The 26,309-nt window shown below is 44.8% G+C and overlaps 1 protein-coding gene across 1 annotated transcript; it reads right to left on the minus strand.

Moving 5' to 3' along the window:
• Positions 1 to 1,203: 1,203 nt before the first annotated feature.
• On the minus strand, positions 1,204 to 26,208 carry Lix1l (limb and CNS expressed 1 like). The gene is made up of 6 exons (XM_021158356.3): positions 25,846 to 26,208; positions 12,507 to 12,670; positions 8,300 to 8,440; positions 6,014 to 6,109; positions 5,191 to 5,268; positions 1,204 to 3,743 (listed from the first exon to the last, which is right to left on the minus strand). The coding sequence occupies exons 1-6, from the start codon at positions 26,135 to 26,137 to the stop codon at positions 3,501 to 3,503; spliced, it is 1,014 nt and encodes a 337-aa protein (XP_021014015.1). The 5' UTR covers positions 26,138 to 26,208; the 3' UTR covers positions 1,204 to 3,500.
• Between the last annotated feature and the right edge of the window lie 101 nt (positions 26,209 to 26,309).

A 26,309-nucleotide genomic window follows, 5' to 3' on the forward strand; every position in this document is an offset into this window, starting at 1 on the left:
TGAGCCATCTCTCTAGCCACTGACGCCTTTTTTTTGTTTTGTTTTGTTTTTTTTTGTTTTTTTTTTTTAGGATTTATTTATTGATTATATGTAAGTACTGTAGCTGTCTTCAGACACTCCAGAAGAGGGAGTCAGATCTCGTTACGGATGGTTGTGAGCCACCATGTGGTTGCTGAGATTTGAACTCCGGACCTTCGGAAGAGCAGTCGGGTGCTCTTACCCACTGAGCCATCTCACCAGCCCCACTGACGCCTTTTTTAACTGTGCAAGTTTCCATATTAAACCTAGAATCTCCACTCGGAGGGCCCATGACTATAAACTCAGCCTCATCTAGTTTTATGTTCCTTCCACCATTATCACACACCCTTAAAATCCCTTACCACACTTAATCCCCAGAGTTCTGCTTGAATGAATTAGCAAACTCATTAAGCTCCTTAGTAGTGTATCGAATTTCCTCATGGGCTACACTTTCTACCTTCTTGGGGCCGGCTTGGCCTTGAGTCTGGTTATAGGTCTAGAAGAAACTGTTGGTGGGCCTTGAGAAACATCAGCATTGTCTGGCTTTTTCATCAGAGAAAGTCACTGCTGGTTTATCAGACTCTGAGGGATTAATTTCCTCATGTGAAAAGGGCGTTATTTCAAGGGGTGGGGCTGAGAGTACTACTTCGGGTGAGGTAAACCCTTGAGAACCTGAGGATTCAGAGTTCTCAGTTTCAACAGGGTCCTCCCACACATCCCCATCCCAAGATATAGGATCCCATTCTTTGCCTATTAATGCCCTTACTTTAACTGCTGACCCCCTCTGAGGCTGAGACTTGAATTTTCGATGTAATTCAGCCAACCTTAGCATGAGGGCTTCAGTTTGATTTCCTGTAGCTCAGCTCTGTGGCTGCTGGAGAAAAGACACTCTTCAAGGGCACACATAGAAACCTTAGACGGTTAACTTGCATCTGGAGTGGTTCAGTTTTATCATACACCTCACTCCTTTCCTTCATCAATTTCTTCCCAGAGATACTAAGCAACAAGCCAGCAAAATCATTTTCCGATTTTAACCCCAACATGGCCCTGACCTCAGTACTTGGGAAGTAGAGGTAGAAGGATAAAGTATTCAAGGCCAACCTTGGCCACATTTGGAAGCCAGCCTTGGCTACACAAGATCCTGTCACAGGGGAAAAAATGTCATTCTGGCTTACTAGACAAAAAAACATTTTTAATTGTGTAAAATTTTACATAGAAAATACATAGAAAGTACGAAAAGGATAACTAAAATCTTCAACATCAAAAGTGGACAGAACAATTTTTCCCATGTTCTTTGAAGTCTTGGATTTTTGAGAAAAATAATTCCAGGAGGTACAAGGACAATTCTTCCCCAAACTGATAACCCTTAACACATCTTACATAAAAAGAAAGGAGCACAGGACAAACTGCAGGATTTGTGGCATCTAGGTTATAACTATCAATTTAAAACAGTGACACATGCCAGGCAGTGGTGGCGCAAGCCTTTAATCCCAGTACTTGGGAGGCAGAGGCAGGCAGATTTCTGAGTTTGAGGCCAGCTTGGTCTACAGAGTGAGTTCTAGGACAGCTAGGGCTATACAGAGAAACCCTGTCTCAAAACAAAACAAAACAAAACAAAAACCAACAACAAAAAACAGTGACACAAACCATGTAATGCAGGAGCCTCTATTCTAACCCAGTGTGTTTTATGAAACAAGAGACAGGGCTAAGCTAACTAAAGGAATCCAAACACCCCTTTCTAAGCAGTGACACTATTTTAACTAGACACTCTATCCTGATCCCATGTGTCCTTGTCACAAAGATGATTTCAAAAGCAAGCAAGCAAGCAAGCTGCTTTTCACCTTGTTACGACCCAGTGAGCAGTGATTAACTCTGCTCCCCTCCCTCCCTCTTCCTGCCAAGTGTCTCCTTCCCTCCCCTCCCCTTTTTGCAGTAGAGATTAAATTCAGGCTTCACATGCCAGGCTGACTCTCTTCCACTAAGCTATATCCCCAGTCCTGTTTTTACTTCTTATTTTTGAGATAGAGTCTTGCTAAGTTACCCAGGTTGCCCCTGAACTAGCTCTAGCTGGGGTAGACCTTGAATTTCCAATCTTGCCTTAGCCTCCTTTGTAGCTGAGATTGCAGACCTGCACCACCAAACCCAGCTTCTAACCTAAAATCAAACTGCAATTGTCACATGGGAAGTCGCATTATAGTAGCATTAACTGTCCCAACTTGATAGAAAGTGCACTGAACAATAATACAATGTAGCAGAGACCACAGAAAGAAGGGAAATTGAGCTTACTACATAAAATTCTCCACAAATTCAAGAGTTAAACAGCACAGCTCAGTGGACAAGAGAGGAACATGGTTCTCACTAAACAGAACAGCTACCGTTTCTAAAGAACAAGATGTTTCTTGTCACTGAAGGAAGGATTAAGGCAGCTGAGGTGGTAGTCACTGTAATCCTAGTGAGAGGCTGATGCAGGAGGTCTGAAGTTCAGGGTCATTCTCGGCCAGAAGAAAAGTTTGAGACCAGCCTGGGCTACGTGAACAAATGGAAAAAAGTGTGCTCACACGTGCGTGTGCCAGTGTCAGCCTCAGCCCTTACCCTCTTCTCACATCCAGAAAGCTAGACTGCTAGCAGGGGTAGGTAAGCTCAGAAGCAGCCCAGGTAGTGCCACCGACCCACCCCATAGGAATTGAGTGTATCATTCTCTTGTTCTTAGGCAGTTTCTCATGAGTGACTTTAAGAACAGGCCAGGCATTGTGACCCATGCCTATGATTTCAGCAGGATACAACCACAAGCATGAAGCCCTCCTAATCTATAGGATGAGTTCCAGGCCATGATAAGATGTCTCACAAAACAAAAGGAAGCCAGATCTCCTTCTGGATAAGGTAGGGAAGCCCCCAAATGAAGGAGCACTTAGAGGCAAGGAAGAGGGAAAGTGAGCAGGGGGGTGTATCGGACGGTCACTTCAAACCAAAACCTGACGCTCCCACCCTGTTTTCGTCTAGTAGAAACCAAGAATATGGGTGGTTTTATGTGTGGGAGGAGAGGGGTCTGAAACAGGATCTTACACACTGCAGCCCATGCTGACCTGGAACTTACTATGTAGTCCAGGCTGGCCTCACATTCACAGCAATACTGCCTCAGACTGCTGAGTCATCACGTACCTGTCTGCTGCTGTTTCAAAAGAAAGAGATATGAATACTTAGTAAACTGTACATGTTAATGACTTAGATAATCTAAAGGTTTAAGAGCCAACCACGCTATAAAATGGAATAGTGATATTTCAACGGTAACTACATCCCCAAACTGGAAGTTAGAAAAGGGATCTCTTAGCAAATAGGAAGCCAGGTGTAGAATTTATACATATATATCTATATTTTAAAGTATAAAATTGAGAAAGTATATACAGAAATCATCATTCTAAGTCTTAAAAAGGAGACATACAAAAAAGGGGCCTGAAGAGCCATGGCGAGTAGAGGGTAGATGCTTAGCAGCTGGAAGAATGCATATTGCCCAACTGCCCAGCAGCCAGCATGAGAATATCTTTCTTCTCCTTGTGGAAGCGCAGCTCCTTGCCCGCCAGCCGGGCTTCATCGAGCTCCCGTTCAGTGGAAGCCAGCTCTCTTGACAGTGCCCCTGGCACACTCTGCTCCCGGCTCACCCAGTCCAAAGCCATTTGGTGGCGAATATCATCATCCAGGGCCCGATGTGAATAATGAGCCAACACCTCCTGGTCAGAGAGGAATGCAAAGATCACTGAGAAGGTCAAAATACGTTATACACGTCATTTAGCACAGTGACCCTGATGGATAAGACGTATGTCCTATATCTTATAGCACAGTGATCCCAATAGAACTTAGCCTTGATTGTCTGACCTGCTTTGCACATATGTCCTATAAAGAGTTGTTTTCCCCTGACTCATAAGAGTTTATGTAAAGCAGAAGGGCGTGGAGCAGGAGGTTGAATACATGCACAGATCAGAGAAGCACAGGGCCCTGCTGTGAGGAGCACAGTGAAGTTCAGGCTCAAGGACAGGTCACACCTTCCAGTACTCCAACAGCATGTAGAAGGTGTTTGACTGGTGGAAAATGTGGCCATCTTTTTTGTTTTGTTTTGTTTTTCGAGACAGGGTTTCTCTGTGTAGACCTGGCTGTCCTGGAACTCACTCTGTAGACCAGGCTGGTCTCAAACTCAGAAATCCACCTGCCTCTGTCTTCCAAGTGCTGGGATTAAAGGCGTGCGCCACCACGCCCAGTGTGGCCATCTTTTAAAACTACAAAATCTAAATGTGAAACCCTCAGCACACTATCTCCTTGGTTGTTTGTTTTGAGACAGGGTTTCGCTGTGTAGCCCTGGCCATCCTGGAACTTTTTCTATAGAGCAAGTACACTGTATCAAGCCACCACTGGCCCTTGCTCAAGGGTCTGTAGGAATGCCCATAACTTGGCAAAATTATGTTAAAAATGCAGTGACTATTTTATCTCTTCTGTTCCAGCTAGCTCCTTGTTCTAGAAGGGAGGGGAGGGCTCCATGAAACAATGGAGACTGACCCACAGTTAGTGTGATAGACTGGGTCCTTCCTGAGTTCTTAGAGAGAACTCAGAAGGTGATCGTTTCAGAGTTAGCAGCCTGTTTTAGAAGGGAGGCATAGCAGAGCAGACTAGTTCATGTCATAGCAGCCAGGAAACAGAGAGGACAAAAAGGTAGGGCTTTTTGTTTGTTTTATTTTGTTTTGAGACAGGGTCTCACTGTGTAGCACTACCTGATGTGGAACTAGCTAGAACTCAGATCTGCCTGCCACTGCCTCCTAAGAGCTGGGATTAAAGGTGTGAGCTACCAAGCCCAGCTTAGCCAAAGAGTTTCCTAAGGGTAACTTTACGGTGGGGAAGCATGGCAAAAAGAGTACAGTAACATTCAAAAAGCAAAGACTACAAGAGCAGGCCGGGCGCTTGCAGAAGGCAGAGATGGGTGGATCTCTATTCAAGGCCAGCTACTCACTGCAGAGTGAGTTTCAGGACAGCCAGGGCTACCCAGAGAAACCTTGTCTTGAAAAACGAAAAACAAAAAAGAATACAAGAGCAAAGATGCTAAATAAGGCCTTTAGTAGTCACAGCTTAGTAACCATTTAACAGCCCAAAGTAGCTCTCCTCCTGCCCTTTCCCTCGGGTGACTCTTACCTGTCGAGAGCACTGTCTTTCCCTCATGGCCTTAAGGCTGCCATTCCAGTGCAGTAGCTGAAAAACTGTCATCAGCTCCTGAGAAACGAGAGGAAACACCAGCGTGAAGGCCATTTTTTGTTGTCAACATGATGATGACCCCTGGAACTAATTAAAACCCAAGCTGCTGGTTACACCTGTGAGGGTTTTTTCTTGATTGGATCATTTGAGGTGGGAAGACACTCCCTTAAGTCTGGGCCACACCTCGGGGCAGTCTCTATGAAGGACTTGAAGAAGGAAGCTTGCTCTGCCTGCTTGCTCTTGCCCTCGCCAGGAAGTCCATTCCTTCATTGGCATTACAGCCTATGCTTTTGGGATTTTGGTGTATACTGAAGACCATCTGAGACATCCAGCCTCATGAACTGAATAGCTACTGGATTCTAAGAGTCAGTCATTTTTGGAAAAGTCAGACCACAGCCTATAAGCCACTCTAATAAACTGTGTGGGGGTGGGGGTGGGGGGGGTACACATGCATTCATTCTGTCAGTTCTGTTTCTCTAGAGAACCCTGACTAATACAACCAGGATAGTGATTTTAAGTTATGAGACTGCATCAGAATTACAGGGGAAAAGTTTTACTAATCATATTGTGGAAGCATCTATAATTATCAATTCTGGTATGCACCCCGTGCGGGGAGAGAGGTAATTGTACACTGTAAATTTTAACCACATTTTCTCCCTGTGTCTTTTTCTGAATAAGGAGGTAAGGATTAGTAGGTGGCATTAAAATTGCTGTATCAGGCTGCTCTGCTTTATTAGAGCCAGGGATGTGAGTGGAACTGTACCTGGAACTCCAGCATTGACTTGCCCTTATTAGATTCCAACATGAATCGAAAGGCACCAATCCCCGTATTTGGGTTGTCAGCTTCCTCTCTGTTACCCTGGTAACAGGAGAAAGAAAAAGACAAATAGATCTTTAGTTAGATTATTTTGACTGGCACTATCCAATAGGCACTAGTCACATTTCTGTGCATGTGAGTGTGTATGTGCATGTGTGCAGTGTACTCATCTGGAGGCCGCAGGCTAGTGCTTTTCCTTGGGAACACTGGCCACTCCTGTCAGACAGGATGCTTGGCCTGAGGCTCACCAGGCAGGCTAGACTGGCTGGAACTCTCCATGAGAGCTACCACACTCAGCACTTTAAATGGGCTTTGGGGATCAAAATAAGGGCCTTCTGCTTGCAATGCCAATGGTTTACTGCTAACTCATCTCTAGCCCTTCACACACTTCATCTTAGCCAAAAGGCTGAGAAATGATATCTCTAGCCCTTCATGAGCCACATATTTAATCTTTAAAGATTTTTTTCCTTTTTTTTTAATTAGGTATTTTCTTCATTTACATTTCCAGTGCCATCCCAAAAGTCCCCCATGCCCTCCCCCTCCCCCTCTCCTCCCCCCCTAAAGATTTTTTTTATATGTGTATGTTTGTGTATCATGTGTGAATGTCAACAGAGGCTAGAGGAAGGCAGCAGCTTCCCCTTGGAGCTGGAGCTATAGACAGCTCACCTGACATAGAGAACTGAACTCCCGTCCTTCTAGAAAGCAGCAAGTGTTGGGGCTGGAGAGATGGCTCAGAGGTTAAGAGCACTAACAGCTCTTCCAAAGGTCCTGAGTTCAAATCTCAACAACCACCTGGTGGCTCACAACCACCCGTAATGACATCTGATGCCCTCTTCTAGTGTCTGAAGACAGCGACAGTGTGCTTATGTAAATAATAAATACATCTCAGAAAAAGAAAGCAGCAAGTGCTCTGAACTGCTGAGCCACGTCACCAGCTCCCATACGTTTCATCTTAATGTTCAGCTGCCACATTGAAATAAAAACAAATAGTTTAGCTGAGTGGTGGTGATGCACGCCTTTAATCCCAGCACTTGGGAGGCAGAGGCAGGTGGATTTCTGAGTTTGAGGCCAGCCTGGTCTACAGAGTGAGTTCTAGGATAGCCAAGGCTACACAGAAAAATTCTGTCTCGAAAAAAAAACAAAACAAAATAAACAGACAAACAAATAAATAAATAGTTTAAGAGTCTGTGTGTGTGTGTGTATAGGCCAGATATTAATTTTGGGTCTTTCCCTCTCTTTCCCTTCCTCCTTCCCTCCTTCCCTCCCCCTGTCCCTCCCTCCCTCCCCACTTTTATTTGTTGTTGTTCTCTTGTTCGTTTTTAAGATTTATTAACTTATTTTATGTATATGAGTACCCTGTAGCCATCTTCAGACACACCAGAAGAGGGTATCAGATCCCATTATACATAATTGTGAGCCATCATGTGGTTCTGGGAATTGAACTCAGGACCTCTGAAAGAGCAGTCAGTGTTCTTATTGAGCCAGGTGTCCAGGACCTTGTTTTGGGTTTTGTTTTTTTGTTTTGTTTTTTGTTTGTTTGGATTTTTTTTTTGTTTTGGTTTTTAAAATTTATTTTTTGAGACAGTTTCACTGTGTATCTCTGGCTGTTCTGGAACTCAATCTGTAGACTAGTCTGGCCTTGAACTCAGAAATTCACCTGTCTCTGCCTCCTATGTGCTGGGATTAAAGATGTGTACTACCACCACCCAGATGATAAAAATTTTTCTTATTATTTTTGTTTGTTTGAGATAGGTTCTCTCTATGGTCCTGGTTATCCTGCTACTCACATGACCATCATTATAAAAAAAAAATTGAATTCCACAAAGCTCAGATTAAAAATATCATGATACTAAAGAAATATAAAGACAAATCAATAAACATAAAAACACAGATAAGGAATTAAACACAGACTTGGAGCACACACACACATTGGTAGTATAAACAGAATAGAAATGCAGACAAAAGGGCTGGAGCCATAGCTCAGTCATTAAGAGCACTGGCTACTGCCCTAGAGGACCAGAGTTCAATCCCCAGCACCCACATAGCACATCAGAACCAGCTATAAATCCAATATCAGGGACCTGATGCTCATCTGGCTTCTAGGCACTGGATGTATGTGGTATACCCATATATACAAAGTAATCAAATACAGACAGAAAAGAACAAAAATGGATGGATTCCTTGCCTCTCCCATTCCCCATGCTCCCTCCCTTCCATTTCCAAGTTCCTTACATTGAAAGATGCCAGGGCCTCTGAGACACTCTTCTCAATAAACTCATCAGTAATTCTTCGGGATGGATGCTCATTAAACACAGAGTTCATTAATGCAATCTTTGCAGCACTTCGCCGGGCCTCAGCTTTTGTGGGACAAAACTAGGCAGGAGAGAAAGAGTGAGAATATATACACATGTGCATCTAAGAGGGGGGAGGAGGAGGAACAGGGAGGACACCACTGAGGAAGAGGAGGAGCAGCAGAGAGGATACCACTGAGGAGGGAGGAGGAGCAGCAGGGAGGACACCACTGAGGAGGGAAGAAGAGCAGAGAGGACACCACTGAGGAGGGAGGAGGAACAGCAGGGAGGACACCACTGAGGAGGGAAGAAGAGCAGGGAGGACACCACTGAGGAGGAAAGAAGAGCAGGGAGGACACCACTGAGGAGGGAGGAGGAGCAGCAGGGAGGACACCACTGAGGAAGAGGACATTTGGACACCATGGAGGAATCAGTTGCATTCATCACACTTTCCGAAGCTTTAGTGAAAAATGGCATGGTGTTTGGAAACACAATTTTGACTCAACATCCTGAAGTCATTAAAGAATTGGAGATGACTACTACAAAATTGAATGCAGAGCTAGGAAGGCTGCTGAAGTCAGCAGATAGCCAGCCATAAGACATGGAAAATGCATTTATGTAAAGTGTCAGTGGACTAATTACTCAAAAGCCAGTTTGTCAGGCAAGGCTCTCTGAATTCTGGATAACCCAAGATTTAAACAAGGCCATGCATGACCTGTTGGAAGCACTTATCTGGGTTTCTTCCACGTTCTCTTAGCTGTAAACAGGCATTTTCTACAGCAGACCAGAGGAGCTACCTCCATAGGAGCTAAGGCTGAAGATGTCTTTTTTGCTTGAAGTAAATGCAGGGAAGATGGGTCACTGAGGTAAGGAATGATGACTGAGGAAAACAAGGGAAACAGCTTTTTAAAACTAACTAACATGGTCTTAGGGCAAATCTAATGTTCAGAAGTCAGATCACCTGACTTCAGATCCTTGGCCGTCATGGTCTTCTGCTATAGTCTCTAACAGGCGCTGAAGAAGCCTCTGCCCCTTGGTCACTCATGATTAAGAAGAGTGATACAGCTTTTTCCTTTTTTGAGATAAGCTGTCTCTCTGTGTAGCTCCTGCTGTCCTGGAACTCACTATGTAGACCAGGCTGACCTTGAACACAGATCTCTCTGCCTCCCAAGTGCTGGGATTAATGGCGGGCGTGTATTACCACATTGGCTTGATGTTTCAGCTTTCAAAGGGACAGTGGGAGATGTTGTCACTTAACTATATTGATAAGTCCTGGTTTCCTCCGGAGGGCAGTTCCCTCTGAGACAGCATATGGAACTTGATATATCCACATTAAGGCTTTTTGTTTCTTTAGTTTCTTTATTTCTACTTTATATTAACCTGTTAACTACTTTATCCCATAATATTACTACTAAAAAAGTCGATGTGCAGAAAATCACTAGGAAAATTCCACCTGCCAAGGGGAATGTAAAATAAGCTAAAAGAAGCCAAGAACAGATAATTTGACTTTCAGAAAATAACAAATCAAAGTAAAACTCAGCCTGCCCTTCAGATGGTGATGGGGTGAGAAGGAGCCATAATACCCTGAGGAAAGAAAGGGGGCTGAGATGGGCCCGTGTTAAAGGACTTGCTGCACAGGTGTGAATTCAGAATTCGGCCAGATTTCAGACCCCAGGTTCTGGAACCCATATACATGATGCCTGCCTGAGGTTCCAGCCTCTGGAACAGCAGAGCTGGGATCCCCAGAGCAAGCTGGCTAGCAAGAGCTGCCATGTTGGCAAACTGTAGGTTTGACTGAGAAATTCTGCACTGATGAGGAAGGTGGGAGAGTGGCTAAGGATGTTTCTCTGTCAGCCTCAGGATTCCACACACACAGCAGGCATGGGTACATGCACCCACATCCGTGCACACCACGAATGAAAACGGAAAACTAATCATTAGTCTGGGCTTATATTTATCTGAAATGGATCAAGTGTTGAGCCAAAAGGTTTAGTCATCTGATTTAAAACAAAGCTACCAAGCCAGGCATGGTGGTGTACACCTTTAATGCAGGCAAATTTCCATGAGTTCAGTCAGAGCCAGCTTGTTCTACAGAGTGAGTCCCAGAACAGCCAGGACTATAGACTCCATCTATGGAGAGAGAGAGAGAGAGAGAGAGAGAGAGAGAGAGAGAGAGAGAGAGAGAGAGAGAGAGAGAGAGAGAGAGAGAGAGAGAGAGAGAGGAGAGGAGAGGAGAGATTTCCTTAGGAAATCTCTTAAACAGAGTTTTTGCCTCTGTTTAAGGCAAAAACTGAGCTACAGTGGCTTTTACTCATGCGATAGGTAAATTGACATCTATGTACTAGTCTCTGAATGGGTGGCAGGTTTTTAATACTGACTAAGAAGAAAGATAGTTTGCAAGGTCCTGGGTTTAATCCTATGTGTATACACGCACATATACACATATACAGAGGGGAAAAACAGATACAGTTGGGAATCCTTGCAAAGACAAGCAGTAATGATACATTGTAAGTCATATGATGAGGAAACCCAAGGTGCTATAGACACAGCAAGGGCTCCAACCATATCTAATGGTGACACAACCACATGAAAACTAACCAAAGGTGTCTATTATCTTCTTTTAATTCTATCCAGATTCTTTAAGGTGACATTTTGGAAGGCTGCCTTCCTCTCTGAAATGGAAAAAAAAAAAAAATCTTGATAATATTCATAGAATCTGTATAATTTATTTTTAAAGATTTTTATAATCTGTTTTATTTGTGTGTATATATATACATGTATATGTATATATGTGTGTATGTATGTATATGTGCTTATATACACACACACACACACATACATACATATATATGGGTGTGAGTGCCAGTAAAGGCCAAAAGGGAGTGTGGGATTCCCTGGAGCTAGAGTTACCAGTGCTTGTGAGCTGTCTGACATGAGTGCTGGGATCTTAACTTGGTCCTCTGAAAGAGCAGCCAGCTCTCTTAATGGTTGAGCCATCTCTTTAGCCCCTATAATTTCTCACTAGCCTACAAAGCTTTCAAGTATTGCCTTTCATCTCTGTATAGAACCTTAGCAATAGGAAAACTGTAGAAACAGTGTAACCGGGAAGCTAGGGCTGGCTGTAGCTCAATTGTAGAGTGTTTGCCTGGTGTGCCGGAGGCCCTGGGAGCAGCCCCCTAAACACGTCATAAATGGGGCATGATAGCTCTATGTCTGATAATCCCAGCACTTGAGAGATGGGAACAGGAGGATCAAAAGTTCAGCATGATCATCCTTAGCTACATATTTTGAGGCTAGGCTGGACTACATGAAATCCTGTCTTTAAAAGAAGAAGGAAGAGGGGATGGAGAAACTTCTTGTTCTTCCAGAGGACCTGAATTCGGTCCTCACACACAGAGAACCCACATCACAAGGTTTATAACCACCTGTAACTCCAGCCCCAGCGGCTTGCTCTCATCTTCAGGCTTTATACACATTCGCCCAACATACACACATATACATGTAATTAAAAATAAAATCAGAGTCAGGCAGTTGTGGAGCACGCCTTGAATCCCAACACTTGGGAAGCAGAGGCAGGCAGATCTCTTGTTCAAGGCCAGCCTGGCCTATACAGCAAGTTCCAAGACAGCCAGGGTTGTCACATAGAGAAACACTATCTCAAAAATCATCATCATCAGAGCTGGAGAGATTGGTTGGAAGCACTGGCTGCTCTTACAGAGGGCTCAGGTTAGATTCCCAGTACCCACATGGCAGCTTAAAACAATCTGGAACTTTAGTTCCAGGGTATCTGGGCACTCCTCAAATGTGCTACACAGACATAGAAGCTAGCAAGACAGTCATACAAATTTCAAAAAGAAGAAATGGCAAGGAGTTGGGAGTGCAAGAGTGGAAGCCAGATTAAAGCAAAGGTTGGCGCTGGGAGTGCAGTCATAACTGCTCAAATTTGAAATGGGTTTGAGTTGTGGGCCAAAACAAAGTATGCTGATTTAGGCTCCTCTGTTATCTCATGAGCCTCAGGTGCTTGCTGGAAGGATTTGCCTAGAGTTAGTCCTCATATCCATGACATCAGGCAGAGACCAACGGCCAAATGATACAAGTCCTTGTCAGCACTTACACATTTACCCTTTCTGCAGCCTCATGACTCTTACCTGGAAACTCCCGAAGCAGCTCCCCCCAGGCAGAGTGACATAGCAGACGTAGGGAGGACTGTTGGAGGGGACCATCTCGTACACCACCAGAGCCCCGTTCTTCAAGTCAGCACCCCGAGACTGTTTCATCTGCCAGAATTCCTGAAGGGCCTCCACCACATTCACTGCAAGAGGGCAGACATAGACTAATAAATCAGCATGCCAAAGTTGGGCTTCCGTCCTCCTTTTCCTCCTCCTCCTCCTCTTCCTCCCCAGTGCTCTAGTTCCTAGCTTCTTAAAGTATGGGTTGTAACCTTGTATGGGGTGAGGTAAATAAATGGAGAGTGGGAAACTGGAAACAGAAAAAGGCTCCTGGATGTGCTGTAAACAAAATGATTCAAAATCAAATGTGAAATGGACCCACAGTGTTTCTGACAATGCCGCTGGTGGAGGATCATATAGCAACGCAGCAGCCTTGGTGCCTTGTGACACCTCAAAGATGGCTGAATCACTTCTGCTCAGATTGGAGATGCTTATAGGTCATGAACTGCACTGTCTCTAGCATGAATTTTTGGATCTTATGGAAACATAATAGTTTCTAAATAGTTCCAAAAATAGTGTATTTCTTATTGTGTTAAAATGTTCAATTTAAAAATTGTTTTGTGGGACTGAAAAGATGGCTCAGCCATTTAGAACATTAAAATGTCAGATTTATCTTTTATTTCTTTGTATGTTTATGAGTGTTTTGCCTGCATGTATGCCTGAGCACTATATATGTGAGGTGCTGGCGGAGGTTAGAGTGCACATCAGATCCCCTGGAATTGGAGTTTGGATGGTTGAGAGCCACCATGTGGGTGCTGGGAACCCAACCCTAATCTATTGAGCTATCGCTCTAGCCCTGCAGTGTTTGCTTTTAAAAGTTGTTGGTTTAAGTTTAATTAAAATAGATAGGTGGGGGCTGTAGTGATGGCTCAGCAGTTAAGAGCTCTGACCACACTCTTCCAGAGATCCTGAATTCAATTCCCAGTAACCACATGGTGGCTCACAACCATCTGTAATGGGATCCAATACCCTCTTCTGGTGTGTCTGGAGACAGCTACAGTGTACTTATATACATTAAATAAGTAATATTTAAAAATAGATGGATGGATGGATGGATAGATAAGTGGAGGTCACCAAGATGACTCTTCTTGAGCCTGGTGATCTAGTTCCATTTCTGAAATCTACATAAAGATGGACGAGAACTGACGCCATGGAACTGTTCTCTGACCTCCACAAATGCCATGGCACAAATGCCCATAAACGTGTATCATGCACACATATAAATAAATAAGTGCAATTTTAATTGTTATGTTTATTTGGCTTGTGATTAAAAGTTTTCTTTTAAAAGGCTTATTATTTTTGTATATGGGTGGGTGTGCTTGAGTATGTTTGAGCACCCTGTGTGTGCAGGGCCCATAGATCTAGGAGAGGGTACTGAGTCCCTAGACCTGGAGTTGCACATTTCAGCCCAGGACAGAGTTGTTACTTCGGCCAGTCTGTACTAAGTACTACCATAAATCGGCTCTCAGTATTGATGATGATGGGTTCAGAGTATCAATCAACTTTAAAACTGTTGAAGATGCTCTATGTCCACAGTGTCAAATACTCATCCTAGATTTACTTTGGTGGTGCACGCCTTTAATCCCAGCACTTGGGAGGCAGAGGCAGCCTTTAATCCCAGCACTTGGGAGGCAGAGGCAGGTGGATTTCTGAGTTGGAGGCCAGCCTGGTCTACAAAGTGAGTTCTAGGACAGCCAGGGCTACACAGAGAAACCTTGTCTCGAAAAAAACAAGAAAAACCAAACAACAACAACAAAACCCCACAGGTAAATGAACAAGATAAGAAATAGATATACAGGCTGGGGAGATGGCTCATGGATTAAGAGTACTGTTAACCTCAGGCTTTTCTGAAGGTCCTGAGTTCAAATCCCAGCAACCACGTGGTAGCTAACAACCATCTGTAATGGGATCTGATGCCCTCTTCTGGTGTGTCTGAAGACAGCTACAGTGCACTTACATACAATAAATAAGTCTTTGGGCCGGAGCAAGCAGAGGTCCTAAGTTTAATTTCCAACAACCACATGGTGCCTCACAACCATCTGTAGAGCTACAGTGTACTTGTATGTATAAAGTAAATAAATTAATCTGTAACCCCCCCTCACAGATTGTAATGCTTTAAGTTAGTATCACCAATACAAACTGGCCAAAATTAAAAAAAAAAAAAGAAATAGATATACTAGATGATGGTGGCATATGCCTTTAATCCCAGCTCTTGGGAGGCAGAGGCAGGCCAGCCTGGTCTACAGAGCAAGTACCATGACAACCAGTGCTACACAGAGAAATCCTGTCTTAGAAAAAAACCAACAAACCAATAAATGCAAATAAACAAGTCAGACTATCTCATTAGTATGCATATTTATCTTAATCTTTAGTAAATGGTAAAGTATATGTATACTAAATAACTGTTTTATTGTATCTGTGTGTGTGGTTTTGTACGTGTGTGTCTGTGAGTGAGTGTAGGTATGTGTCACAACCTATCTGGGAACAAAAGATAATCTTGGTTTATTAGTCCCTGGAGTCTGACTTGTTTGAGGAAGGGCTTCTTGTTCATCACTACTAAGCCACACTAGCTGGCCTGTGAGCCATCACTCATCTTGCCACAGGCACACTGGGATTACAGATGTGCTGCACTGCATCTGCCTTTCCATGGATTCTTCAAATCTGAGCTCTGGTCCTCACACTTGTGTGGTATGTATTTTATCACCGAATCATCTCTCTAACCCTAAAGAATTGCTAAATTAACATTTAATTCTAGTTTACTACCAGGAAATGTTTGATTTGTATATCTATTCTATATACCTATATTCCCAAGGTTTGAGAACAATTTCTTGGGCAAAAAGAGTGTGGCCAATGGAAAAGTTTAAAAACCCTGCTTTATCTCACATTTTGATTAGTACTGGATACCAAAGGAGTTTAACTTAAATACTATAGGTGGCGTTTCCAGGGCTAGCCAGCAATTATTACTGTGTGATAAAGTACAAGTCAGTTATTCTACAGTTGGTCGACTGGCCTAGGAGAGTGACAGCCATCACCAGCAAGTAGCCCCATCACATTTATGGAGTGATTACTAAATGTCAGTGCTGCACCCACCAATCATAGCCTTACGAGGCCGGTCCTTTTGTCATTACCATTTTACAGATGAGGAATAAGACTGGGAAGGGTTCAATAACTGTCCTGGAGAGATGGATGGCGCAGGGGAGAAGAGCATTGGCGGCTCAGTAATAACAGTCCCCGAGGATCAGATGCCGCCTTCTTGCCTCCACAAGACTTATACATAGGCAGGACACCCATACACATAAAATACAAATAATTTTTTTAAGGCTATGAACTACTGAACAAGAGGCCACAGAACAAGAAGCAAACCTAGCTAGGTGTGGTGGCACACGTCTGTAATCCTTGCACTTGGGAAGCTGTGGCAGAAATTTAGGGCTGTACTGCCTATTTTTATGTCAACCTGACACAAGTAGGATCATCTGGGAAGAAGGACTATGAATGGAAAAAATGTTTTGACTGTATTGGAGGCCAATCCATAGGGCATTTTCTTGATTGATGGTTTATGTGTGAGGGTCCATCCATTGTGGAGGTGCCCCCCCCCACCTCACCATGCACCTGAATATAGGAAAGCAGGCCTAACAAGCTATGTGGAACAAGTCAGAAAGCAGCACTCCTCCATGGCTCATGCTCACAGGTTCTTACTAGGCTTGAGTTCCTGCCTTGTAATGGTTATTCTTGGTTGTCAACTTGACTGCATCTGGAATTAAGTAAACTCCAAAAGGGGAGGGTACTCGGTGAGGGTTTTTTTTTTTTTAATTATTTTCGTTTTATATATCTTGGTGTTCTGCCTGCATGTATAGCTGTGTGAGGGCATCAGATCTGAAGAGTTACAGACAGTTGTGAGCTGCCATGTGGGTGCTGGGACATGAACCTCTGGAAGAGCAGTCAGTGCTCTTAACCACTGAGCCATCTCTCCAGCCCTCCCCCTCTTTGCTTTGTTTGTCCTTCACTGGCCCTAACCCCTACTTATTCAGGGCTCCAGCATCTATTCAAGACTAGCTGCGACACCCAGCCTCAAAGACTAAGCAAGCGACTTCTGAATTCTTGGTAGCCAGCCATGTTGGATTAGCTGAACTACAGCCTACCTGTAAATCATTCTAATATCTCTCTCTCTCTCTCTCTCTCTCTCTCTCTCTCTCTCTCCCTCCCTCCCTCCCTCCCTCCCTCACACACACACACACATACATGAGCAATATGAGAGAGACGTTCATTATATAGGCTATTACTCTAGTGAGTCCTGACTAATATATACCTTGACTTCCCTCAGAACTATAAGCTGAAATAAACCCTTTCCTCCCCAGGTTGGTTTTTATCATGATGTTTTATGACAGCAATGAGAACCCTAAGAGAAAGGCCATCCTTTAGAGGGGAGGGGATAGGAGAATGGTTCTTGTGGTTATAATACTTGCTGTGTAATCACGAGACCCTGAGTTTGGCTTCCTAGAGCCCAAGTAAAAGCTGATATGATGTTGTATATAAAACTCCGGTGTTGGGGAAGGGAGAGTTGAGTAGAGACAGGTCCCTGGGCTCACTGGCCAACCAGCCTAGACAAAAAGAGAAGCTCTAGGTTCAGTGAGAGATCACTGGCCTCATAGGCACACATATGGGGAGTTCACCAGTGTACACAAGGTCATGTGTATATGACAAACTGATGACCTTGGTTCCACAATCAAATCATTTTTTTATTGTTGCTGTTTTTATTTTTTTCCCCTTACTTACAGGGCCTTACAGACAAGTACTCTACACTAGAGGCTTTAAAAGGTACTTTAGAAAAAACTTTTTAAAAATCTTTATGTGTGTGGGTGTTCTACCTGCATGTAAGTGGTGCACATATCACATGTCTGGTACCCTTGGAGGCCAGAAGAGTATTGGATCTCCTGAAACTTAAGTTCAGATGGTTATAAGTGGGATAGAATCCAGGTTCTCTAGAAGAACAGCTGGGGCTCTTACCCTCTGAGCCATCTCTCCAGCCTCTTAGTTGTACATGTTTATTTCTGTTCCAGCCTCCTAATTTCTGGAATTACAGGCACAGCCAACCTAGCCTATCGTCAGTGTTCTGAAAACTTTAGACAACACTGCCATTCAAGGAAATATGACCCTCAAACTTGATCCTCAAGTGAATAAACTAATGGGCAGAGTTTCTTTCTGTTTTACAATGTTATGTGTATATTACAAGAGAGAATGGAGCATATGGATTCTCTTCTGAGGCTTTTTCTGGGTAGTAATGGTTTTTGAGGAACCTTATTTTGGGCAGTCCTCCCTGAGGGTCTCTTCTCTTTCACACCTTGCAGGGTTTGTGGCAACACTGCAATGCCTGCCCTCTTTTTCCGTGGACCACTTCTCAGGACTGTGTTTGCAGGAAGAGGGATGCAATGATGCCTACAAGAAACAGCAGGCATGCTGCCAGCATAGGGGTTCACATCTACATCCCCAGCATTCACAAGGCCGAGGCAATAGGACTGCCTCAAGATGGAGGTCACCTGGGCAACAGCAGCCATCCCAAGCAAGCCTCAGCTGCTGAAGTGAGATCTTGTCTCACAAAATTAATGATGACAAAAATGAAAAGAGCAAGCGTGCTTAGTGCTTATTATAAAATGGAAGGTTCTCCAAAATCAGTGTGCCTCTCTCATGATGCGGCCACAGCCTGTGCAAGCATCTGCCCGAGCCTTCTGCATCGCTTAGGGAGCACGAAGACTGATGCACCATGATGCTCATGCTTCTGGCTGTGCTGAGTCAGTCATAAGTCCATTATCTCTGAGCCGGAAATCTTGTGGCTTCTAGCATTTAGTAAATAGAAACCAGCTAACGTTATTAGTTGTAAGTAAGGTAAAAACCAAAGTCTAGACATGACAGTATTCTGGAGTACTCCCTTCCACTCCTTAATGTTTGGGCTCAGCCATTCCAAAATATCTTACTGGGTGTTTGCTCTGTGACTGACTGTTAGCTACACTAAGACAATGGCCCCTTTTCTTTGGGGCTGTATTGTAAAACGGGAAAGACATTAGCTAGATATTCTCAAGCATTTGAGACAGCTACAACTCTGATAAGTCCTATAGTGCTTTTAAGAGGTTTTTGGTTGGTTGGTTGGTTGGTTGGTTAAGTAGTTAGTTAGTTGGTTGGTGTCATTTTTTTGAGACAGGGTCTCTCTGTTTAGTCCTGGTTGTCCTCAAATTCACAGATCCACCTGGCTCTGTCTCCCATGCGTTAGGATTAACCAGCATACCACCACACCCAGCTCTCAGTGTTAAGTGTTAAGAAGATCAAACAAGCTACCTTAAAGGTCATGTCTAGGCTGAAGCATGAACAGAAACTCTTTAGGCAAAAAGTGAGAGAATGATACACCATATAAAGAACAGCAGGTACGGAGGCTGTGAGGGAGCAGAAAGCATAGCAAACACGGGAGTGAGGGCCCACCATGCCTGCAGGAGAGCCAAGGGAGGGAAGGGACGTGCAATCCAGGATGCAATTGCAAAAGGAGGCAGTGACCAAACTGAGTCTTGTTTGGGGTTACTTTCAAAGCAGTGCATTTTACATGGGAAAGAGGATCTGGTCAGTTCAGCTTTGGCATGGATCACTTTGACTCCAGGGCTCCAAATATTTCAAAAGGCTTTTACTGGAGCCTCACAAATCACACAGATCTTCCAGTACCTTACAGCATGAATACTCACCCTCTCTCAATTCCCACAAACCTCATTCATTTCCTCATAGTGTGCTAGTTTGGGTCTATCAAGAAGGTGCTAAGGTGAGAAATATATGCAAGAGATTTATTGGAGTAGACCGAAGGGACAGCCTTCAGGGCACAATGGATGTCTGATGGGTAGAAGCGGGGAAGGAAAGAGTCTTAAATTTGTCCAAGCCAGTAAGTATGCCAAAGGAATCCCATATCTTACCCCATGTGTCTGCATTAACATCCCTGTTGTTATGTCTCAGTCATTGACTGAGGCAGTGACAGGAATCTTGGACTGTGTGCAAACGTGGTGATGGACCTAGAGGGGCAAGGGCGAGGCTGTGAGCCAGTTCTGCTTCTGAAGAAGGGATCTGACCTGAACACTTTCACTAAGAAAAGTCAGTCTTTAAGGAAGAAAAGAACAGGACACAGCCTTGGCCAGCAAGATGATCAAAACTGGGTGGCCAATGTGTCAGCTCTTACCTGCTCTGCAAACTAAAGCAAAGATCCCCATAGAGCAGCTGCTAAGGAGAAGCAGCAGAAGCCCTTTTCTCATCTCACAGCCTGTATGTGACTGACTTGGTAGAGTGTTCATTGTTCTATCAAAAGGCTGCATGAAAAGGAAAGGCCCTCTTTCCTGTCCTTGGGCCCCATTGGGCTCTTCAGAGGTCACTCTGGCCCAGAGAGCTCCACCATCTTTGTTCTTTCAATGGAGACCTTTTCAGCCCTTGTCTTTGAGACAAGCAACAGCCCCCCTAACGCAAACAACAGGGAAAATACTAGGGTGGCTGAGAAGGGGGAGGCGACCATGGGGAAAGGGCCATTCAAAGATTATGCTGGTCTCATATCCAGCTAAAGCCAGACCCTGGCATAGACCGCACAGGGCTGGGTCTTCATAATCCCTCAAAGCCAAAGGAAATGGGAGCTAGTTTAGGTAAATGCTGAGAATGAAATGAGAGCCTGAGGAAAAGGGTTTTGTGTTTTGGCTTGGGGTTTGGTTTGGCTTCTTTTTTTTTTTTTTTAAGCAGTTGATTGTGATCTGCATTTGAAAATGTTCCTAAGTGATGCTGTGTGATTGGGGGAAGCTGGAGCTCTGGGGCTCAAAGCCTGCAACAGAATTGCAGCATGAATCTAGAGATCCTAAGGGCAAGGTTCTTCCCAGCTTGGGAAACCTAACCAAGATCCAATCTATGTCTGAGCCTCAAAGGGCCTCATGAGTCCCCTAAAACTTACACTCTTACAATGTGTGTACATTGTTTGAGTTTGTACATGTATAAGTGAATAGCCCATAGGGTTTTGTTTTGTTTTTTGCTTTGTTGTTTTGTTTTTCAAGACAGGATTTCTCTGTATAGCGCTGGCTGTCCTGGACCACGCTTAACTCAGAGACCCATCTGCTTCTGCCTCCTGAGTGCTGGGATTAAAGGCGAGTGCCCAGCAGGTTTTGATTTCGGTTTGTTTTGTTTTTAAAGCAGATTTTCAGTAAGGAATCATGGACATAATGGTTTATACAAAATATTAGAAGAACAGGATATATTTGACAAATGCAATGCTTTGTAGAAGTTACTGACAGATGCTGGGTTGAGATAAAGACCAAACACGTGTTTAAATGCTTATACCATGATGCTGTGAACACAAAAGGGAATATTTGGGTTTTGTTTTTTACTTATAGGAAATAAAACATTAGATGACTATCTAAATGAAATGTTGGTGACAAATGATTTCTTACTAAGGATAAAGACATTAAAATAACACATCAGGCAGAGGCAGGCGGATCTCTGAGTTTGAGGACAGCCTGGTCTGTAGAGTTTTCCAGGACAGCCAGAGCTACACAGAGAAACCCTATCTTGGACAGAGAGATGGGGATACACACACATGCACGCGCACACACACACACACACACACACATGCTAATTAAGTGGACCTTTAAAAAGACAATAAATATAGAGTGAGAACGAAGCTCAGTAGTAGAGTGTTCGCCTAACAGGCCGAAGCGCTAGCTCCGGGCTCAATTCCCAAGCACCAGGGAGGAATGAAGGAAGTAACATAGGAAAAACAATAGTAATAAAAGAATAATTCCAGGACCAGGGGTGGTAGCATACATCTCTAATCCCAGCCCTGAGGGGGCTGAGTCAAAAGGACTGCACATTTGAGGCAAGCCAGGACTACACGAGAGCCTTCCTCAAAAAACAAAGCAAGCAAACAAACAAAAACTCAAACCAGCCATAGGCAGAGAAAAAGATTAAAGACAATATTGTGTGTGGGGGGGGGGAGACAATATTGTGGTAAGGATGAAGGGGTTAAACAGCAGTAACTAGGTAGTGCCACCGAGAGGTAAGGGGTTTCCCTGATCATTCTAGTTTGTGAGAATACGCTGGCAGAGGTTCATCCAAGATATTATGGAAACAGGGAAGGTGCTTGACAATATTTTATCAACTATTTCCTTTTTCGGTTTTTGGAAGACCATGAATAGCCTAGGGTGCACAGAAGTCTTTGAAGGCCAGCACTGCGGAGAAGCAGTGACTTTGGTAGGGACTTTATCTACTAAAGCTAAACAATGCATCCTGACAACATCTGCTTATTTAGTCCTTGGAGCCAGTGAGGCTACCTCATGTGCCAAGGACTTTGCAGATGTGTTTACAGACTCTGACTCGGGGAGTGAGAGATTATACCACTGGCATGGGGAGGCAGAGGCAAGGGGATCTCTATGAATTCGAGACTAACCTGATCTATATTATGAGTTCGAAGCTAGCGAGAGCTACACAGCTCTACAGATACAGGTACTGCCTGTTTCAAAAACAAAAAGAAACAGCAACTGTGAGGCTGAGGTCGGAGTTGGCAAAACACAGAAGAGAAGACATCAGAGGCAGATACTGGAGTGCTGCAGTTATGACCAGTGCTCAGGAATGCTATCAGAAGCTGGAGAAGGCAAAGGAGACTAGACTTTCTGGCAGGATCCTGCTACTACCCATTTGGCCCAGTGATACTGATGCTGATGTTTGGCCTGCAGAACTGTAGAAGAACACACACTATTTTGCTAGGGCTCACATAGTCCAGCATGGCCTCAAAGTCCCCATGTAGCCAGGGATGACCATGAATTCCCACTGCTCCTTTTACCTCCATCTCCCAAGTAAGGACACAGATATGTACCACCACACCCACTTCATTTCTTTTGTTTTAAGCAGCACAATTTATGATGCTTTGTTATGACAGCCACAAGAAATTAACAGAGGGTCTGATACAGTAGTTCTAAAAACTATAAATGCCCACATCAGTTTAGCTCCAGTGATATTTAGTCTATGGTTGTAATGACAAAGAGTAGCCAATCAGAAAATACCATGCAAAATTCACTTATTCTTGGAGTGAAGAAATACATGGCTTACTGGTTTAAAGCACTTGTTGCTCTTCCAGAGAACCCAGGTTCAATTCCCAGCACCCACACCGTAGCTCAAAACCATCTGTGATTCCAGTCCCTGGGGATCCAACACCCTCTTCTAGCCATTGTGGGTACTAGGCATGCACATGGTACACAGACATGCATGTAGGAAAACCACCCATAAACAAAAACACTTAAAAATCAAGACAAGTGTTACAATGCTTATTCTGCCAAAAGTCTCCAACTTAAGGAACAGACCAGAAGTGGCAGAGCCAGGATAAAGAACCAATAATTCACTTGGTTCCAAGACAAGCCCTCTTTCATATTATACTACCTTGCTCTATTGTGCCATTAATCTTCATGCATGCTCTAAAGCAGACTGGGCTCCATCCACGTAGAGACTAAACATGTGATTTGTTCACCACTGCATCTGGTGAGCAGTAAATATTTATTAAATGAAAAAATGGAACAGATAAAACTAAAAACGAGTAAGCACTCTCTCTGGGATCCCAATGCCACTGCAGGACAGGACCAGGTCCCCAGTCAAAGTCCTTCATACCGTACTGTGAGTGGAGCTGAGGATCAACAGCAAGCCAGGCATGATGGCGTACACTTGTAATCCCAGCAGGAGGGAAGCTGAGGCAGGGGAATCACCATGAATTAAAAAGCCTGAACTACACAATGAGTTCCATAGTAACCTGGGCTATATACCAAGAGCTTTTTTCAAAAACAAAACAAAACAAAATAAAACAGCCTACACAGTAGTGTATGTGTGACTTTTGAGCAGGTATGCGTAGAAGAGTGGGGAGTGGAAGCTAATGTACAGAGGAGGGGACAGCATAAGAGAGAAGTGTGTGTGTGTGTGTGTGTGTGTGCTGGGACCCAATGCTGGTGAAGATAAATCTGAAAACTCAGTACTGGAAATGGTGAACTTAGAGTCTTCAGGAAAAGGATGAAGGATGTGAATTGAAGATGGCATGTAAGGTATCCCCAGATGAGAGAGCGACCTGGCCCGAGACCAAAGTAAATTGTATTCAGGGCAACAGAGCCATCCCCTGAATATCTTGCCATCAGTCACAAGGGTACATGGGTGTATGCCAAGGGCAGCTTTGCCTATTAATTGAAGCAGAGTAAGTGATTCCATGTGGTGAGCGACTTTGAGCCAAATTCTCCTACAGCACTGGCTGGACACCCAGACTGGAAATGAGAAACTCAAGAATAATAAGACGATGGTGGGAGGTGGGGAGACTGAAGGGGAGACGCACCACAGACTCTGAAGCCTGATTGTTCTCGTCAGCACAACCCCTTTGTTCCTTCGCCCTTTCTTGGGAAGCTAAAAAGGTTTTCCGGACACTCAGTTTAGAAGCCAGACTAGAGGTTCTTCAGGGCATAGAAACATGGGTGAGGGCACATTTCTCTATCATGTCGATAAGGGCCTGTAAGTCTCCAAGAGGAACTCTTCAGACATAGGGTAGCTACTTCTGGCTACCACACCCGAGGCAAAATGTTTCCCTCAGAATTGAGATAGAAAAGAGCGGGACAGATTTATGGTGTAGCCATGTTAAACCTTGTTAAACCTTGTTAACTCTAACCGACCTGGAAAGTAAGTCTGTGACTCACTAGCTTCAGAAGTACATCCATTTGTAGCCCAGCACCCTACAGAATCCTAGTCTGGCTGGAATTCAAACTGGTTAGAGAGCAAAGAGAAGGTGAGAATAAACAAGCCATCAGAGTGGATCTGAACGTTCAACTTCACTGAAACCTTCCTGTTCACAAAGATACAAACATTTACCAGTAGAAGAAAATGAAATGTGTTCTCAAGGAAGAGATGACCAGAAAATCGGGGCTAGCAAACATTTCAAGTGCCCACTCTGTCATCAGTGCACAATCCTTGAAGAAACTGCTGCTCAGTGAAGTTATGAGACCCTTTGCCCAAAGACAGAGCCGGGACTGACAGGCCTCCGAAGCCTGTCTGCTCTTTTCACTGAAGCTTCCAAAAGGAAGCAAAGTGGGGCGGAAGGACGGAAGGACGGCATCCAACAGTCTGGAAAGAAGGAAAGGGGGTGGGGTGCGCTGGGCAACTTTTCTCCTAGGAAACAGAAAGGAGGCAGTCACTTTTAGACCCAGGAGGACCTGACCAAGGAAACAGAAGGGATGTGTTGGAAATTCCAGACTTAAAGTCTGAGTCACACACCCTTCACTGTGTGTTCCTTGTCGTTTAAACTATGAATTTGGAACCAGGATTCTGACAGGAAATTGGTTAACGTTGCCTAAACAAAAACAACAAAGAAAATCCTCACATCCCTCTTCCCAGAAATTAGGCATCTTTAAGCCGGCAATTTCTAAGCAAAATAAGGTTGTTGCCTGGCTTGTTTCCACAGAATTTAGCATTGAGTGAGCCAGGGCCCGAGATTTATTCTCAGTTCCTGGGCAAGGGCCAGGAGCACAGCGCCAGACAGACAGAGGCCCGAGTTGTGAGGCTCCAAACTAAGACACTAAAGCGAGGCACCAAGTCACAGGAAGCTGGCACGGCCTCAATGGTGTGGGTTCAGATTCAGAGGAACAATTATTGTGAGTGACTTTTGAAAGCACTACCTAATTCTCCAGCAGATCTGAAGTCATGGTGGAAATTTCATGGTGGGAGGTGGGGTGGGTAAGTTAAGTATGTGAAGAAGTAAAAAGTCGGGATTCAGAAGATGAAGTACAAGGGCTCAGGAGATGGGAGTACAGGAATTGCTGAGATCAGAGAGAGAAGACAGAGAAGGGTAGGGATGAGAAATGCCCTGGGTCTGAGATAAAGGAGAGGATCCCACACAATAGGGGCGGGTTCTTAAAGGGAGAAGGACATTAAAATCTTAAGCCTGCTGACAGAGAAAAAGTTGGGAAGAAAAGAGAATTGCATCTGAAAACAGGAGTCCCTGGAGAATGCATTAGTAACTCACTGTGTGTGTGTGTGTGTGTGTGTGTGTGTGTGTGTGTGTGTACACGCGCGCGTGCGCGCTTGTGTGTGTGTGTGTGTGTGTGTGTCCAGAAGGAAACTCCCCAAAAGGAAATGCATGCGAAGGCTGGACGCCAAGCGGAGCCACTGTGAGGACAGTGGGAGCTGTGGGAGCCAGGCTCCTGACTGGAGGGTGTCCCGCAGGAGGCCAGTTCCCGACACTTACCTCGACCGTAGCCCTGCGTGTGCTTGGCGAAGCTCCTCACCACCGCCTCCACAGCCTCGCGCAGCACCGCAGGGCTCCCCGCGGCGCCGGGGGGCAGGGGCAGCCCGGGGGCCCCAGCCAGAAGCAGCGGAGGCGGGGGCGGGGCGGGGGGCGGCGGGGCGGGCGGCGGGCCCACGGGGGGTGTGGCGGCGCTAGTCGGGGCCCCGGTCACCCCGGGCCGCAGCGCTCGCAAAGTGCCTCTCCCGCCGACACCTACACCGGGCTGCAGCCGCTGTGCTCGCATCGTCTCCATCCCGGTGGCCGGCGGAGCTGGGCCCCGGAGCCTGCCAGCCTGGCGAGCTAACGGTCCCAGCCACCCCAGTGAGCAAGAGCCAGGGGATTGAGGGCGGTGCCGGGATCCAGCTGTCAGTCAAGAGCGGGCGGGACGAGCCAGATGCCATGCCAATCACTGGTGGAGAGGGAGG

The sequence above is a fragment of the Mus caroli genome, unplaced genomic scaffold, assembly GCF_978045245.1.
Source record: "Mus caroli unplaced genomic scaffold, Mus_caroli_1 scaffold_3, whole genome shotgun sequence".
Lineage (NCBI taxonomy): Eukaryota > Metazoa > Chordata > Mammalia > Rodentia > Muridae > Mus > Mus caroli.

Excerpts from the sequence above, each read along its gene's own strand:
- Lix1l (XM_021158356.3), bottom strand. The coding sequence starts at position 26,137 with ATGGAGACGATGCGAGCACAGCGGCTGCAGCCCGGTGTAGGTGTCGGC. Across the intron at positions 12,671-25,845 it reads CACGCAGGGCTACGGTCGAG|TGAATGTGGTGGAGGCCCTT; the intron begins GTAAGTGTCGGG and ends GCCCTCTTGCAG. Across the intron at positions 5,269-6,013 it reads AGTCAATGCTGGAGTTCCAG|GAGCTGATGACAGTTTTTCA; the intron begins GTACAGTTCCAC and ends CTCGTTTCTCAG.